The sequence below is a fragment of the Choloepus didactylus genome, chromosome 13, assembly GCF_015220235.1.
Source record: "Choloepus didactylus isolate mChoDid1 chromosome 13, mChoDid1.pri, whole genome shotgun sequence".
NCBI lineage: Eukaryota > Metazoa > Chordata > Mammalia > Pilosa > Megalonychidae > Choloepus > Choloepus didactylus.
The window spans coordinates 81,276,219-81,291,991 of record NC_051319.1 but is presented as its reverse complement, the minus strand read 5'-3'; the positions used below and the strand labels follow the sequence as shown (position 1 = coordinate 81,291,991).

At 41.7% G+C, this 15,773-nt stretch overlaps 2 protein-coding genes across 5 annotated transcripts in view; one reads left to right on the top strand and one right to left on the bottom strand.

The window, feature by feature from the left end:
• Positions 1–15,352, top strand: part of KLHL3 (kelch like family member 3) — a 190,094-nt gene extending 174,742 nt beyond the window's left edge. For all 4 annotated transcript variants that reach the window (XM_037801301.1, XM_037801300.1, XM_037801303.1 and 1 more), the window contains one exon: positions 10,768–15,352. In XM_037801301.1, the coding sequence (XP_037657229.1) occupies positions 10,768–10,796 (29 nt within the window). In that variant the 3' untranslated portion in view covers positions 10,797–15,352. The remainder of the gene's footprint in view (positions 1–10,767) is intronic.
• Positions 1,518–2,702, bottom strand: LOC119507955 (eukaryotic translation initiation factor 4E-like). The gene has a single exon (XM_037801305.1). The coding sequence runs from the start codon at positions 2,697–2,699 to the stop codon at positions 2,046–2,048; it is 654 nt and encodes a 217-aa protein (XP_037657233.1). The 5' UTR covers positions 2,700–2,702; the 3' UTR covers positions 1,518–2,045.
• Positions 15,353–15,773: the final 421 nt, after the last annotated feature.

Genomic DNA, 15,773 nt, shown 5'->3' with positions numbered 1-15,773 from the left:
CTGTGGTTCCTTTCTTGGCTTCTGCAGGGCAAACTCTGAGCTTCATCTCTTAGTTTAGCATCTCCAAATTCTGGGTCTGTGTCAACTCTGGACTCTCTCTCCCTCCCTGAGCTCTCTAAGGACTCCAATAAACTAATTAAAACCCACCATGAATGGGTGGGTCACATCTCCACGGAAACAACCTAATCAAGAGATCCACCCACAGTAAGTCTGCACCCACAAGACTGGATTAATGTAACATGGCTTTTCTGAGGTACATAATAGATTCAGACCAGCACACTACTAGGCATTGTCCTTAGATTTTACAACCATCATCTCATTTACAACTCCAGTGATATTCTTCTTATTCCCATTTTGTCTTGTTTGGATGGCAGTGCAAAGGAAAATCAGTGCCGTGCAGGATAGATGGTTTGTTATTTTTTTTTCTTCTCCTGTAGGGTTTTTCTTACCCTGTCACATTTCTCTTGGCTAAATATAAAAGATTTTAGAGGCATTTTGGTCCTAGAGTGATTATGTTCTCATGGTTAATTATTAAAAGCAGCACTGTCATTGTCTTTTTGAACTGGTAGTTGAAGAGCAGGGCATTTTCCAGGATGAGGCATCAAGGCAAGTGAGGGATCCCCCCTGGTCTCCATGAGTCTTCAGCAGGAGAGGAAGGGTTAAGTATGAGTGGTCAGAACTTTGTATGCATTGTCTACTTTGTGTCTGTTTCTTCATCTGCCTACCCTGAAAAGTAGGTGGGAAGGAGATAGCAAATAAACAATTTTGTGTTCATATGCATTGAGTGATTCTGCGTCTTAGAATATAAGGAAATGTCCTGAAATATCAAAGATTTATGGCCAAAATTATTTATTGGAACTTTATAATACCAAAAACCTGAGAACTACTTAATGTCCAACATGAGAGAAATAGTTAAATAGACTGTAGAATATTTATACAGTGAAAGTGGTTTCTTTTTCCTTTACTTTTTATTTTGAATTAATTTTAAACTCACAGGACAGTTGCGAAAATAATAGAAAACCCATACAAAGAGCTCTAACACACTCCCACCCCCAATACCCAGATCCACTAATTTTAATATTTTGCTACATTTGCTGTATCTATCTGACAACCTACCTAATATCTGTCTGTCTTTCTGTCCACCCATCCATCATCTCATCTATCTGTCTGTCTGTCTTATAAATATTCAAGAGCAGGTTGTACACACTATGTTCTTTGAACACATAATACTTCCCTGTACATTTCCTAAGAACAGGATATTCACTATGTAACCACCTTAAGTACAGTTATCAAGTTCAAGAAATTTAAGGTTGATATAAAACTTATAGACTATATCCCATTTTTTCATATGTCCCAATGATATCCTTTTTTTTTTTTTTTTTTTTTTTTTGCACAAATTAATGTTTATTCCACCTTTTTGTCATATTCCTGGATCCTTCACCAATGTTACATGAAGAAAAAAACAAAAGCAAAACAAAATGAATAACTGAAATCAGAATCACTAATGTTATCAAGTAGGGAAACAAATAAATTAAAATCCAGCAGCCATCAGCAAGAGTACAGCAAAGACAATGCTGTAAAAAGAAACAAAGAAAATTGCTAGAAAACTGTATGCATCATATTCTTCCAAACCAGCAAAATATGCTCCTGCATACAATGGAACATTGAATTTTTTTTCCTTTAAGGTATAGAAATGCCAAGTTCTTTTTTGAATATAGTGGATGGGTAAATGTGTTTGTAATGTAATTCTACTAAGCTATTACAGAGTGGGCCAAGAACACATTTATGGATTCTGGGGATGATGTGTACTGTAATTCTTTGATTAGGTAGTGGATATGCTAGCCAAAATTAAAAAAAATAATAATAATATATGAACACAGAAGTACAAGACAAAGGCGAATGAGACTTCTCTTATATCTTAGCAACATTTAGATGGAAATCAAATTTAAATGCAGTCCACTCTGCTTTTGAAGAGGCTTTGGTTCAGCTCCCAAATCTCGATTGCTTGACGCAGTCTCCTATGAGAATACTCAGAAGGTGTCTTCTTAAACAACAAACCTATTTTTAGTGGTGGAGCCGCTCTTAGTAGCTGTGTCTGCATGGGACTGATAACCAATCACTATCTTTGGAGGAAGTCCTAACCTTTCCTTGTATACCCTCCCTATATGTGTAACAGCTTCTCTGTTTTCACATTCAGTAGTCCATATTGCTATCTTATCACCTTTAGTTCTAACATTAACAACGGCTCCACATACATCATCACTGTAGTCATCAAAAGATTCTCCAATAAGGCACAGCAGTGTCTCTAGCCAAAAGCGATCGAGGTCACTTCGTCTCTGCTGTTTGTTCAATGTAATTAGCCATCGTCCTCCTCTTTTGTTTTTTTCATCTTCCCACATGGGCTCAATACCATCCTTAAAAAGTGAGTAGTCACAGCCAGGCATTAAATTACTAGACAACTGGATATGGTTGTACAGAGCCCAAAAGTCTTCAACAGTATCAAATTTAGAGATCAGTCGAAGGTTTGCTTGCCAAGTTTTGCTTTTATCATTTTTAAAAAACCAAAGCGCCCATCTGTTCTGTAGTGGATGTTTAATATAGTGTTCTGGGTTAGCAACCTCCTGATTAAATTCTGTTTTCTCTTCTTCTGTAGGTGGGGGATTAGGAGTTGGGGTGGTTTCCGGTTCCACAGTTGCCATCTTAGATCGATCTCCCAATGATGTCCTTTTGAGTCTTTTCTCCTTCATTCTTTTTTTTTCTGTTTTTTTTTTTTTTTTACTTTTGAAATAAATTCAAAGTTATGTGAACAGTTGCAAAAACAATACTAGCCCCATACACAGAATTCCATCATACCCTGACCCCCTCCCCTGATAGCTCAATCCACCAACTTTAACATGCTGTCACATCGCTATTTCTTTCCCTCCCTATCTATCATCCATCATCTATTGCTCTGTCTTCTGAACATATGAGAGTTAGCTGCACACACCCTTGAACATACACTATAATTCATGTATGTACTTCCCATGAACAAGAACATTCTTTTATGCAATCCCATTAAGCGCAGCTAAGAAGTACAATAGATTCAACAATGATACAAAGCTTACATTCTATATTTCCTTTTCCTTATGTCTCAGCTGTGTCCCTTTGAGCCACCTGTCCTCTATCCTCCAGTCCCATCCAAGTTCATCCTTAGCATTCAATTGTCATCTAGTTAGACTGTCTTTTTTTTTTTTTTTTTCACCTGTGGAAACATACATACAGCCTAAATCTTCCCATTCCACCCCCTCCCTAGCCTTTCATTAGTGGAATTAATCACGTTTAGAATGTTGTAATGCTCTTTCCCACCATCCATTACTAGAAATTTCCCTTCACCTCAAACAGCAACTCCACGCTCATTTCTTAACTCCCCATTGCCCATTCCCCCATTTTTCTTAACCCAAACTCTACTTTTCATCTCTATGGTTATATTCTCTGATAATTTCTTTGTGTTTACTGTGGGGCTTAAAATTAACCTCTTAAATCCATATCAATCTTGTTTTTCTTTGATACCACCTTCACTTCAATAGGACACATAAACTACGTTTCTATACTCCTTCATTCCCCCACCTTTATATAGTTGTCTAAAATTACATATTTTACATTGAGTTCAAAACCACTGATTTGTCCTTAGAGTTTGTGTATTTTATATCATGTAGGAAGTAACTAGTGGAATTACAGTTCAAAAATTATTGACTTCTATTTGTATTCCATTGTGGTTGGAGAATGAGCTTTGAGTGTATTCAATTTTTTTCAAATTTCTTGAGGCTTGTTTTATGTCCCAGCTTATGGTCCCTTCTGGAGAAAGATCTGTGATCACTAGAGAAAAATGACTGTCCTGGTGATTCGGGATGTAAGGTACTATATATGTCTGTTAAAATTCTCTATATCTCTTTCTCCTTTCCCTGTCTCTCCACCAGCAGGGCTCCCCTCAGAATCTGAAGTAAGGCAGGTCTTTCATCGGCAAAGTCTCTCAGCATTTGTTTGTCTGTGAAAAATTGAAGCTCTCCCTCAAATTTGAAGCAGAGTTTTGCTGGATAAAGTATTCTTGGTTGGAAATTTTTCTCTCTCAGAATTTTAAAAATGGCATGCCACTGCCTTCTCGCCTCCATGGTGGCCGCTGAGTAGTCACTACTTAGTCTTATGTTGTTTCCTTTGTATGTGGTGAGTTGCTTTTCTCTTGCTGCTTTCAGAACTTGCTCCTTCTCTTCAGTATTTGACAGTCTGATCAGAATATGTCTTGGAGTGGGTTTATTTGGATTTATTCTATTTGGAGTTTGCTGAGCATTTATGCTTTGTGTATTTATATTGTGTAGAAGGTTGGGGAAGTTAACCCCAACAATTTCTTTGAATACTCTTTCTAGACCTTTACCCTTCTCTTCCCCTTCTGGGACACCAATGAGTCTTAAGTTTGGATGTTTTATTTTATCTATAGTATCCCTGAGATCCATTTTGATTTTTTTGATGTTTTTCTCCATTCTTTCTTTTGTTCTTTCATTTTCTGTTCTGTGGGCTTCTAGGACACTGAGACATTGTTCGGCTTACTCTAGTCTTGTATTGTGAATATCCAGAGTCGTTTTAATTTAGCCAACAGTTTCTTTTATTTCCATAAGATCTTCTATTTTTTTATTTACTCTTGCAATGTCTTCTTTATGCTCTTCGAGGGTCTTCTTTATGTCACTTATATCCTGGGCCATGGTTTTCTTGATGTCCTTTAAATCCTTTGCCATGTTTTCATTCCTCAATTGTAGTTCTTTGATTAATTTTGCGAGGTATAGTGTATCTTCCGATATTTTGATTTGTGTGTTTGGAGTTGGATTTTCCATATCTTCTGGTTTTATCATATACATTAAGATTTTCTGTTGTATTTGGCCTCTTTGCATTTGTTTTGCTTAATAGGGTTCTTTCAAGTTTTAAAGAAAAAGGAATGTCGATCTAATTTTTCAGGAACACAGTTTGGTGGCATACACTTTCTCTAACTAACCAGCAGATGGCGTCTGTGAGTCACCTTATCCCTCAAGTCAGTTCTCAACTTTGTTCCCATGGTGTGTGGGGAAATGATGCTTGTGGGTTCAGTTGGAGAACTCCGTTTGGGTGTGTTGCTGGAGCCGTCCACCCTGAATGTGGGGCGTATGTATGGGTGGCCAGGGAGGAAGGGCAGTTTTAGTATTCAAACCCCCCAGGATCCCGGAGATTCTAGGCCACCACGAGAGTCTAAGCCTTCATTTCAGTTCAGCCCCAGACCCTCTCTCTTGCTGATCCACAAACCACCGGACTTGGCGTAGCCTCTCTGGGTTCTCCGAGCAGATCCTCCCTCCCAGCCATGCTCCTCCAGGAGCTCAGCTGAGGGAACGCCGTGCTATGTCACCAGTGCGTGCCGTCCCACAAGGGAAGCCCCGGGCCACCGGGCCGTGTGGCGGCACGCTCTCAGCCTGAGGCAAAAATGGCCGAACGGGGAGTCTCAGCCCCCTCCTCCTCGCATAGTTCCTCCTTCCCAGCTCCGGGACAACTGGTGGGGCTCTGGGCTCTGGGCATGGCCCCAGGAAGGAGTTTATCCAGCTGCTAGCTGCGGGGTTTCTTTCTGCTTCCGGCTCTCCCCTCCATTCCCCCGGACCCAAGCGTATCTGCTGTGGGCTATCTTCCCAGCCAGACACCGAGAGGCCCGCCCAGCCCCCTCTTGCTGTGTTTTACTGCGTTGTTCCCACAATCGCAGATGTAGCCGCTCCTGGGTTTTTCCATTTTTTTTTTTTTTTAAAGAGCCAGCCGGTCTCCAAAGGCTAAACCCTGGCTTCCCCAGCCTGCCGCATAGCTGCGGGTCTTCCAGCCAGCTTACTCACTCGTTTCAGAATGCCAACTCCTGGTTTCACCAAGTATACAGCCCCTCTGGAGCTAGTAGCCCTCGTCCAGCTGGCACATCGCTGTAACCAGTATTCTAGGTCACTTTCTGGTTTTTAGCTAGTGTTTTTCACGGAGGCATTTTTTTCACCCTGTCTCAGCTAGCCGCCATCTTAGTTTCCCCTCTCCTTCATTCTTATATCCATTTAATTGTCATGCATTTAATTGTTATTGTCTTTTTAGTTGCTCTTTTTTTTAGATTGTGGAAACACTCATGCAACATAAACTTTCCTGTTTCAACCACTCCCAAGCCTATCATTCAGTGGTATTAATAATACTCACAATTTTGTACTACCCTCACCATATCCATTAAACAGAACTTCCCCATCACCCCAAAAAAGAAACCCTATAGTCATTATGTGTTAACTCTCCATTCCCCCTTCCCCACCCCTGCTAACCTGTACTTTACTTTTTGTCTCTATGAGACACATTCTAGCTATTTGTATATTATAGGTATTTCACATAGATAGAATCATATACAATCTGTCTCTTTGTGGTGTCATCAAGGTCCATTCATGTTATAACATGTATCATACCTTCATTCCTTTTTCAGGCTGAGTAGTATTCCATTGTGTGTATATGCCACTTTTGTTTATCCATTCAGTTGCTGAGGGACATTTGGGTTGTTTATACCTTTTTGTCCCTCATTTATTCCTTACATTACTATTTTTGTATTTCATTGATATTTTTTAGTGAATCCTTGAGAATTCTTTCTCATTTCCTTCTGTGCATATTTTTCTGATATTTTCTTTGTGGTTAAATTTAACATCCTTAATCTATAACAATCTTTTTTGGCTTGATATTAACTTAACTTCGATAGCATACATAAACTATGTTCCTGTACCACTCTCTACCTCCACCTTTATGTTGTTTTTGTCACAAATTATATATTTATACATTGACTCCAAAACCACTTATTTGTCCTTACTTTTTATGGATTTGCATTTTAGATTCTGTAGGAAGTAAAAAGTGGAGTTACAGACCAAAAATATCACAGTACTGGCATCTATATATACCTATATTGTTACTTTTACCAAAGATCTTTATCATATGGCTTCAGTCAGTTGTCTAGTGTCCTTTCCCTTTAGCCTGCAGAATTCCCTTTAGCAGTTCTTATAAGGCCAGTCTAGTGGTGACAAACTCCCCTAGCTTTTGTTTATCTGGGAATGTCTTAATCTTGCCCTTATTTTTTGAAATACAGGTTACCCAGATATAAGATTCTTGGTTGGCAATTTTTTCTTTTCAGGACTTTAAATATGTCATCCCACTGCCTTCTTGCCTCTCTGGTTTCTGATGAGAAATCAGCATTTAATCTTATTGAGGCTCCCTTATATGTGACATGTTACTTCGTTCTTGTGGCTTTCAGGATTCTCTCTTTATCTTTGGCATTCCAAAATTTGATTATAATATGTTTTGGCATGTGTCTATTTGGGTTTATTCTTGAGCTTTTTGGATGTGTATATTTGTATCTTTTGTTAAATTTGGGAAGTTTTCAGCTACTATTTCTTTGAGTATTCTCTCTGGCTCTTTCTCTTTTTCTTCTTCTTCTGGGACTTCCACGATATGTAAATTGTTATACTTGATGATGTCCCATAGGTCTCTTAGGCCCTGTTCACTTTTCTTCATTCTTTTTTCTTTCTGCTCTTCAGACTGAATGATTTCAATTATCTTACCTTTAAGTTCACTGATTCTTTCTTTTGCCAGCTCCACTCTGTTGCTGAACCCCTCTAGGGAATTTTTTATTTCTGTTACTGTGGTCTTCAGCTCTGTTTGGTTCCTATTCATGATTTCTGTCTCTTTACTGATGTTCTTTTTGTGTTCATTTTTCATTTTCCTGATATTCTTTAGATCTTTTTCCATGTTTTTCTTTAGCTCTTTGAACATATTTACGACTATTTTTAAAAGTCTTTGCCTGGTATGTCCCAGGTCTGGTACTCCTTGTTGGTGATTTCCGATGTTTTAATCTTCTCCTTTGCATGAGCCATACCTTCCTGCTTCTTTGTATGTTTTGTAACCTTTTGTTGAAACCTGGGCATTTTGATATTTTAATGCATTACCACTGGAATTTAGACTCTGAGGTATCTGTTCCTTAAACTTGTATCCAGCTAGTATTATGACAGAGATTCCTTGTATGTTAGGAGCTAACAACAGCAACAAAAAGCAAAAAGGAAACACCTTTTCTAGTCTTTGCAGATTGGCCTGTGTGACGCTCTCCTTCAGAACTTAGCTATCCTAATAGTGAGTTTAGAGACTAGCCAAAGGTAGAAGCATCGGGGCTTCCCAATTTTTTCTGTGCACATATCTTGTCCTCGACATGCACTTGCCCCTAGTACTCCCCCTGTCTATACAGATACAAATGTCCTCATTTCCCTAGGAAGCAGTGTTTCCTCACAGTCCCAAGTGCTTCACTCTGTATCTTATAGCTGGCATTCCTGTGCTCTGGGAAGCTGTGATTTGGCTGTTTTTCCTACAGCTTTCTGTAGGAGAGCTCTGTGAGCTGCCTCTTCACTCAGGACAGCAAGCCTGTGATGTGTGTCCTGGTTCAGTCCTTCAGGTTGCTCCCAGACAGATTGGCAGAGACATATGTACACCCTCGTATGTGAACAAAGGTTACTCTGCTCTTTCCAGGACTGGAACTAGGGACCTACACTGGGAACACAGTCCAGCTCCCCAGCAAGCTGGTGAGGGAATGGAAGAGGGGCCAACAAGGCACCACAAGGAGGTTTTCCTACCATTTTTTAAACTTGTTTTTTTCTTGATTTGGCAGTCACCCTGTTATTTAAATCTTTTAACTGTTTTCCAGGCTTTGAGAAAGATATTTTTGGCAGTTCTTGCTGGTTGTTCAAAGCTTCTGTGAGGGGGAAGGAGGTCCCTCAGTGGAAGTGTTTTTAATGTTATGAGAAAATGTTTGTAACGGACTGTTAGATTAAAAAAAGAGGAAGCAAAATGATACATACTGTGTGAGCTCAGTCATATAGTCCTGTATCATGGTGGAGATCTGTAGCTACTGGTTGAGGATATGAATAGTGGAGTCAGATCTGATTTTACTTTCCAACTCTGTTACTAGCCCTGGGACTTTGGGCAAGAAAATCAATCTAACTGAACCTTTGTTTCCTCATCTGTAAAATGGGAATAAAATAATACCAAGCCTCTTAGGACTGTTGTGGGAATGAAATGCAGTAATATGTGTAAAGTGCTCAGCACAATGTCTACCTGACACATAGAAAACAGTTAATGATTGTGATTGTTAGAAGGCAGGAAACCTACCGAAAAGATAATGGTGGTTCTCTTTGTATGAAGAGATTACACTTTTTTTCTTTGCATCCTGTGTTTTCCAAATTTTCCATAATTAGAATGTCTTACTTTTATAATGAAAAAGGAAAGTTTATCTAAAAAAGCAACACAGGAGCCTGCTTTAAAAAAAAATACTACCTTGTGAAAGAGGAGCCTGAGGTTCAGGCAAGATGCTATCAAGGTCAGGCAACACATCTGGATCTGAGGATTCAGATTTTGCCCACCTCTTCTAAACTTCTATATCTGCTTCTTTATCCAGGAATTAACATGCAATAAATATCTCAGTAGAATCTCTGCAGTGGGATATCCTGGGGTTTTTTTTTAACAGGGCTGCCTGTCTCATCTTCAACCAGACGTTTTATAGTGGTGGGAATATGTTAAAATAGACTCCAGTCACCACCTTATCTATAAACAACCTGTATATTAGGGTTTTGTTCAGCTGTAGACAATGGAAAATCTGACAGATAACCTGCTTACATAAGAAAAAAGGTGTATTTGTCTCAGGCAGAAAAAAAGTACAGGGCTGGCTTGGGGTTCAGGACTGCCACTGAAGAACCAGGCTTCTCTATTTTCTGTGCTGTCATCTTTGCCAACAGCTGCTGCTGCCTCTTGGGACTTGCATGAGTATTCTGGGCAGGAAGAAGGACAAAACCAAAGTCGTAGTGCTAGCAGACTTGCATTTACAATCTCACTGGCCAGAACTGGGTCATTTGGCCACTGCTAGCTGCAGGGAGTCTGGGAAGCTGAGTCTATAATCTGCTGGTCTCTATAGTAGAGGTCCAGCAAATAGAAAGGATGTTGACTAAACAACCTACAGTATCTGCCACATAGCCGCAGCCCATTACAGTGAGATTTTAGGGTCACAGATGGGATTTTCAAAGTTCGGTGCTGAGTTCTGTTCGACTTGACTAAAGCAGTAACAAATACATGTTTGGAGTATTTATCGAAGGATAGAATTTAGCACCAGAAGGGCCCTTCAGTGAGGTGACATTAAATAGTATGGGAACTGAGGCCTAGAGAGGTGAGTGGATTTGCAGGCTAAATGGTGGCAGAGCTGGAATTTGAATTTATTTCTTACTTCCATGAAGTTAGTCCTCTGTTTTTTTTCCAGTTCATTCCAGTGTCTTCTAAAAGCAGACATGGATCACTCATCACTTCTCTTAAAGTGGTATAAATTTAGAACTGGTAGCTGCCTCTGGGCTTCCAGCACCAGCTGAGTGTTGTTGAGCTGAGTGCTGAGGTTGGGAATGGGAGTCATTACAATGCTGGATGAGTCTCTGTGATGGTGCACGATGGGACCACCAGCCTAGGGTGTTCAAGGGGCTGCGATCCTGTGTTCAAATATCTTGCTGGGACTTGGCTGTTAGGGTGGAAAACAGCCAGCTGCTGGCAGCCTGTGTCCACAGGCTCTCCAGTATTTGGGTAAAAATTGTGTCCTTTCTCTCAGCTGTGACTTAAGATGCCTTAAATTTATGAACTTGTTGGGATTCTGAATAACTCTGGAGAAGCTAAGATGATAACTTTCTCCCCCTTTCATATTAGGTGTTGCTGTGATTCATAAGCCCTTGTGACCCAAACTCCCACTGCCAGGAGGTGGAAGAAGGGAGAGGGTGCTGCCTGTGACTCAGAACAGTGGGACCAAGATGACTAGATTCAGCTCGCTTGGGAGAGTCTGTGGTGGTGCAAGAACCACCTCCTCTGACCTGGCAGGTGACACTGCAGTGTGACCACCCATCTGTGACTCACCTCCTGCTCCCCTCAGGTGCTCTGCCTCTGCCCTGAGCAGTGGGGTTCCTGACAGCCCTGAGCAGCGCCTTTGGGCATTTTTGTGTTTCTACACAGACAGCAGAGAACCTAGAACATGTGTGTGTGTAGAACACGAAGTTTCACTGAGTTAGGGTGTAGGGGTGTGTGATAGTCTACTGGATTTCCTAACTACTGATGCTTTCACTATGCGAAAAAATCAAATCACAGAAACCTCTCTTCTGGATTTGGCCTCTGGGGACCCTGAACTACTAAAGCTGCTGTCTTCTGGAGGTCCAGTGGGACAGGTTGGGAAGGACCAGAAATAACCGGTGAGAGGGCCAGCGCCCTGCCCACGCCCACTTACGTTATTTGACTACTGTAACTGTCTGTGGAGAAGCTGAGAGATTCTCAAAGTGGCCCCATGTTATCTGGGCTAGAAGTAGTGAGCACATGGATCCCCAGTGCTCCTCAGCTGGGCACTCTTCCTCATGCTCTCCTCCAGGAAACAGACAAGAACTGCCCGCTCTTCCTATTTGAGCCCGTGGTCCTTGATGTCAGGGATTCCAGGTCTGGGAGATTTTTCAATCTTTTCAGGTGGAAAACTAGCGCTTCAGATAAGCCCTGAAGAAAAAAAAAAAAATAAGCAAGATGAAAACGAAACAAAGCAACAACAAATTGGTAAGAAGCCAGTCCCTGCCCATAATGATCTCAGAGAGGGATCCTAGTTCTGGGTTTGCCCAGGACTGGAGAGCCCCTGTTAATATCTGTTATCTAGGCTTAATTATGCATAGCACCCCATTTTACTTTCAAAAGTGTTCCAGTTTGGAGGATAAGTAAAAGGTCCCCTACCTCCAAATCCAAAGATAGACATGTCCCTATATTGGATGGTGTCATGTGTGATTCAGCTGGACATGGATGAATTCAAAGGAACAGACTGCCCGAGGGTGGCCCTTGGCACTTTGTGACAATGATCAAGTCTGTACGATATCTTTGTCTTCCTTATCTTGTCGTCTACTCAAGGGCCTGTACCTTCAGCCTCACCCTCAGGATCCCCCCTCTCCTCCTTGCTACCCATGTGGGAGAGTGGTGGGCCCTGGGTGTGTGAACTCTCCCAGGTGTACATGCATTTTGAAAGAGGAACTTGATCAGTGCTTTTCTAATTCACAAGTAAAAATGATTAAGGACAGAATTTCCAGCATCTTTTACAGAAAAGAACTTTAAAGCCTGTGCTGTTCCTGAAGTAGCAAGTTGATTGTGCTGGATTTCCAGCATTGGGAGGGGAGGTCTTGTGTGTGGAGAACAGTCTCACATCCTGGAGGTAGAGGTGTAATTCTCCCTGATGTCAAACTCTGCCTTCAGGAAGCCAAGGGGCTTTGTAAACCCTGATGTTAGACTTCGGATGCAACTGGGCTACTTCCAAGCAGATACTGCAGGAGAATGGCAAGCTCTCCTCCCCCATTTAGAAACCAGGATGCCCCCCAGCCAGTTGGTCAGTTTATGTATTTACTGTCTATTTATTGTGCACTAAACACACAATTCTCCTGAGGAGGAAAGTACTCCTTCTGATGTTGAGCAGTTGTTACTTGAGGATGTCATTTGGAGAGCACCAAGGCACCCAAAACTTTTTAGCAGCCTTGGGAAGAGGCTAAAACATCCAGTTTTGGAGGACCAGGAAGAAATGTGTCCAAAGGAATCAAGGCACACTTTTAATTGGGTGCTCTGGCCTCACGCAGCAGATGAGATAACTGTGGTTTCAGTACTCTGCCGGGCTCTGGCTTGGAAGCGGTGTAATGAGTTCTGTGGCCCAAATGTTTTTCTTCCCTCTCTGAGGAACGTTTGCGACTTTGTTTTGGTGTGTTTATTGTGGAGATGTGGTTGGCGGTTGGGGTCAGATACATGCTATTTATACAAGCTCCTGGTTTCAGATGAAAAGTGAGCCCCGCATCCCCACCATCTAGAAGCTGGATGTTCATGCTTATGGCAGAGATGGTGGAGGAGGGGGCTGGAGATTATTTTTTTGTGTGTTGTCCTCTCAGAAGGGGTCTCTCCCCTGGAAAACAGCTAGCATATTTTCTGCATTGGAGTTTTGCTATTGGTTCCATCTCCCGTCTCCCTTTCCAGAAGCACTGTCCCTGCTGGTCATGGCCATGTTCATTTCATCTCACATGTACTTTCTTCTGGGGACTAGAACACTGATACGTCATCACCAAAAAGCCAGTCTACTCCAGCTGCCCACGGATGCCATCCCAAACTGCCCTTTATCGCTAGGTACGAGTCCCTCTCCACAGTGGGGCACAGCAGATTTATTTTCAAACCTATACTGGTCACCCAGTGGGTAAGAAGCCCCCTCCCCCCAATGAGTGGCCACTGCTGCTTGTGATGTGTCTGAAAGTCTGATTGCAGTGATGAACTGGAATTGAGGTCCAAGGTTAGAAGCAGCTTAGACACCACTTGGATACTGATTTGGAAAACCTATGTCAGCCTGAATTCCAAAGTAATTTCTCATCAATACCCAATGGCATCTCTCATTTAAAAAGTTGCAGTATTATGCAAATGAAAGTGACCTCATTTTCTGCTATGCAATAAGAATACTTAATTCTTTTTCATGACAAACCAGTTGCAATATCCCCTAAGATGCTTTTTGAGCTGTCTTACTTTGATATCTGTTGTGTAATGTTTGTATATTTCTGAGCCAGAGCCTTTCAAAGATTGCCTTTTTATAAAATTGAAGCTGTAGCTTTCAAGCTAAAACTTTAATGTAGATATTTTTATAAGATCATTTTTCAGGATAGTTGAATTGCTTTTTATTGTCCACAGTGATGAAATATTATGTTCCATATGTCACTCACTCTCAAACATAGTTCATGCCTATAGCTGTTTTCCCTTTATTTCTCACCCTCCCCCAAACTCATTTTTCACTAGTTCCAGGTAGACAAGCCCCTTTGACTTGGAGTCTTCTTACTTATACCATATTTAAGGGGTACTGTGGAATTTAAAAAAACATTCAACTGGTGGCTCTTGAACTCCTAGGGACTAATGTTAAGCTTGAATCAGCACTTGCCCATCTTTATTGCCTGTCTCCTTGTTTTGGAGTCTGCTGTCTGTAGGGGTGAGGCTGGCCTGGCCCATGTCCTGGAGGCTCTGGCTGCCTGGCCCCCAGGCTGGCTGATGGTGGTGTGGAAAAGCCCCAGGGCAATCGCCAGGAGTTTCCTAGATTCAGCACACCTTTCCTCAGTCTCTTCTGTCCCCTTGTTCTTGTGAAACTTCCAACAGCTTAAGGCCTTCCCTACCGGATGTTGTCCCTTTTGGAAATGTCTTCTCTCTAAATTTTAAAAGAGGAGTCAGTCCTCATGATCCCTGTTAAGAATGTGTTAAGTGTGTGCTTTGCAGATGCTCACACTAAACTTACAACTTACTTGCCTCTTGAGCTGTGTCTACACTCCAGGCTTTATTTTATGTGTTTATTTGCCATTGGCCTTGTGTTTTTTATGTACGTGTGTTTGTTTGTTTTTATTCAATATTTTTATTATTGTTGGGACGGGTGCCATTTTGAATTGCCTCCATGCTCCCCATTTGCACCTTGTTGGATCAAGTTGGGAGGTTGAGCAAACTCGTATTCCAGTTAGCTGGAGTTTTCAAGGCTCTGCTTGCCTGGAAAAGCAAGGAGGTTGGAATGTCTTTTTTTTTTTTTCCTAAATGTTTGCACTATTTTGAGTCCTAAGCCTCTCGTGTCCAGCTGTGTATCTGCTGACCAAGCAGGAGAGCTGGCGAAATGTCTGACCTTTGGGAATGGAAGAGGCTTCTTCTTTAGTGGATAATCACAGCCTCACAGACCCTGTGCATCCGTCGTTGTGGGACTCGGTGATTCATGGATACGGCATCAGCCAAGGCAGACACGCACAGGCCTGTGGCATTCGGGTAAACAAATTGCCGTCGTGCTGTGTTCTTGCCTTTGGGTATGAGATTGTAAATTATTTTTCCCCCTTTCAGTGGCAATAAAGGACCCTTGTTGGACTCCTTGTTTAATTTGTTTGGTTTTAATTTGTTTATGATGTGTAAAATACTTTCTTTGAAGGAAAACTTGACATTGAATGTGTATCTCCGTGTGGGTGCTCTGTCCCCATGATTTCCACCAGCCATCGGACTTGGTTACTGCTGCCCTGTACACGGATCACATAGGAAAGGTCCTTGATCTGGTGTTTTCTGCAGGAGTGTTAGGGACCGTATATCTTGTAAAAGAACACTTGTCACATGCTTGATCAGTTACAGTGAGAGCTGAAGAAACATTCCCTCAAATACATTATTTTAACAGCAATCATGTTCTAGTTTCCCAAACTTTACATTACTGTAATTTTAATAAAAGCTGAACTGTGTGAACCTTTCTCAGTGTTTCATTTCCACAGACCAATCTCTCCACTCTCTCTCCCCAGAAGGGGCTGAGCAGGGCAGGCTATAGGCAACATCCAGCCTCCAAAGGGGGAGCACCACCACCTTGGAGGCTGTCCTGGGATTAAAGGCCAAGTCTGTGAAGTACTTAGCAGGGCGCCTGGCACAAAGTAAATAAGCAGCCACCAGGGGCTACTGCTGCCATCACCGTTACAAGGATAAATATGATTATTTGCCATCAACATAAGATGGGGATACTGTTGGTCCAACTGGCCCGAAAATGAAGGCGACAATATTTTTGTTTAACCATGTCCAAGGAACCAAGAGGGTCCTGATTCCTTTGGCCTCTGTCGCCTGACCCCAGCGCTGTGCCAGATCCACAAAGAGCTTTGTGAGTGAGGTCCTGTTCCTCCAGG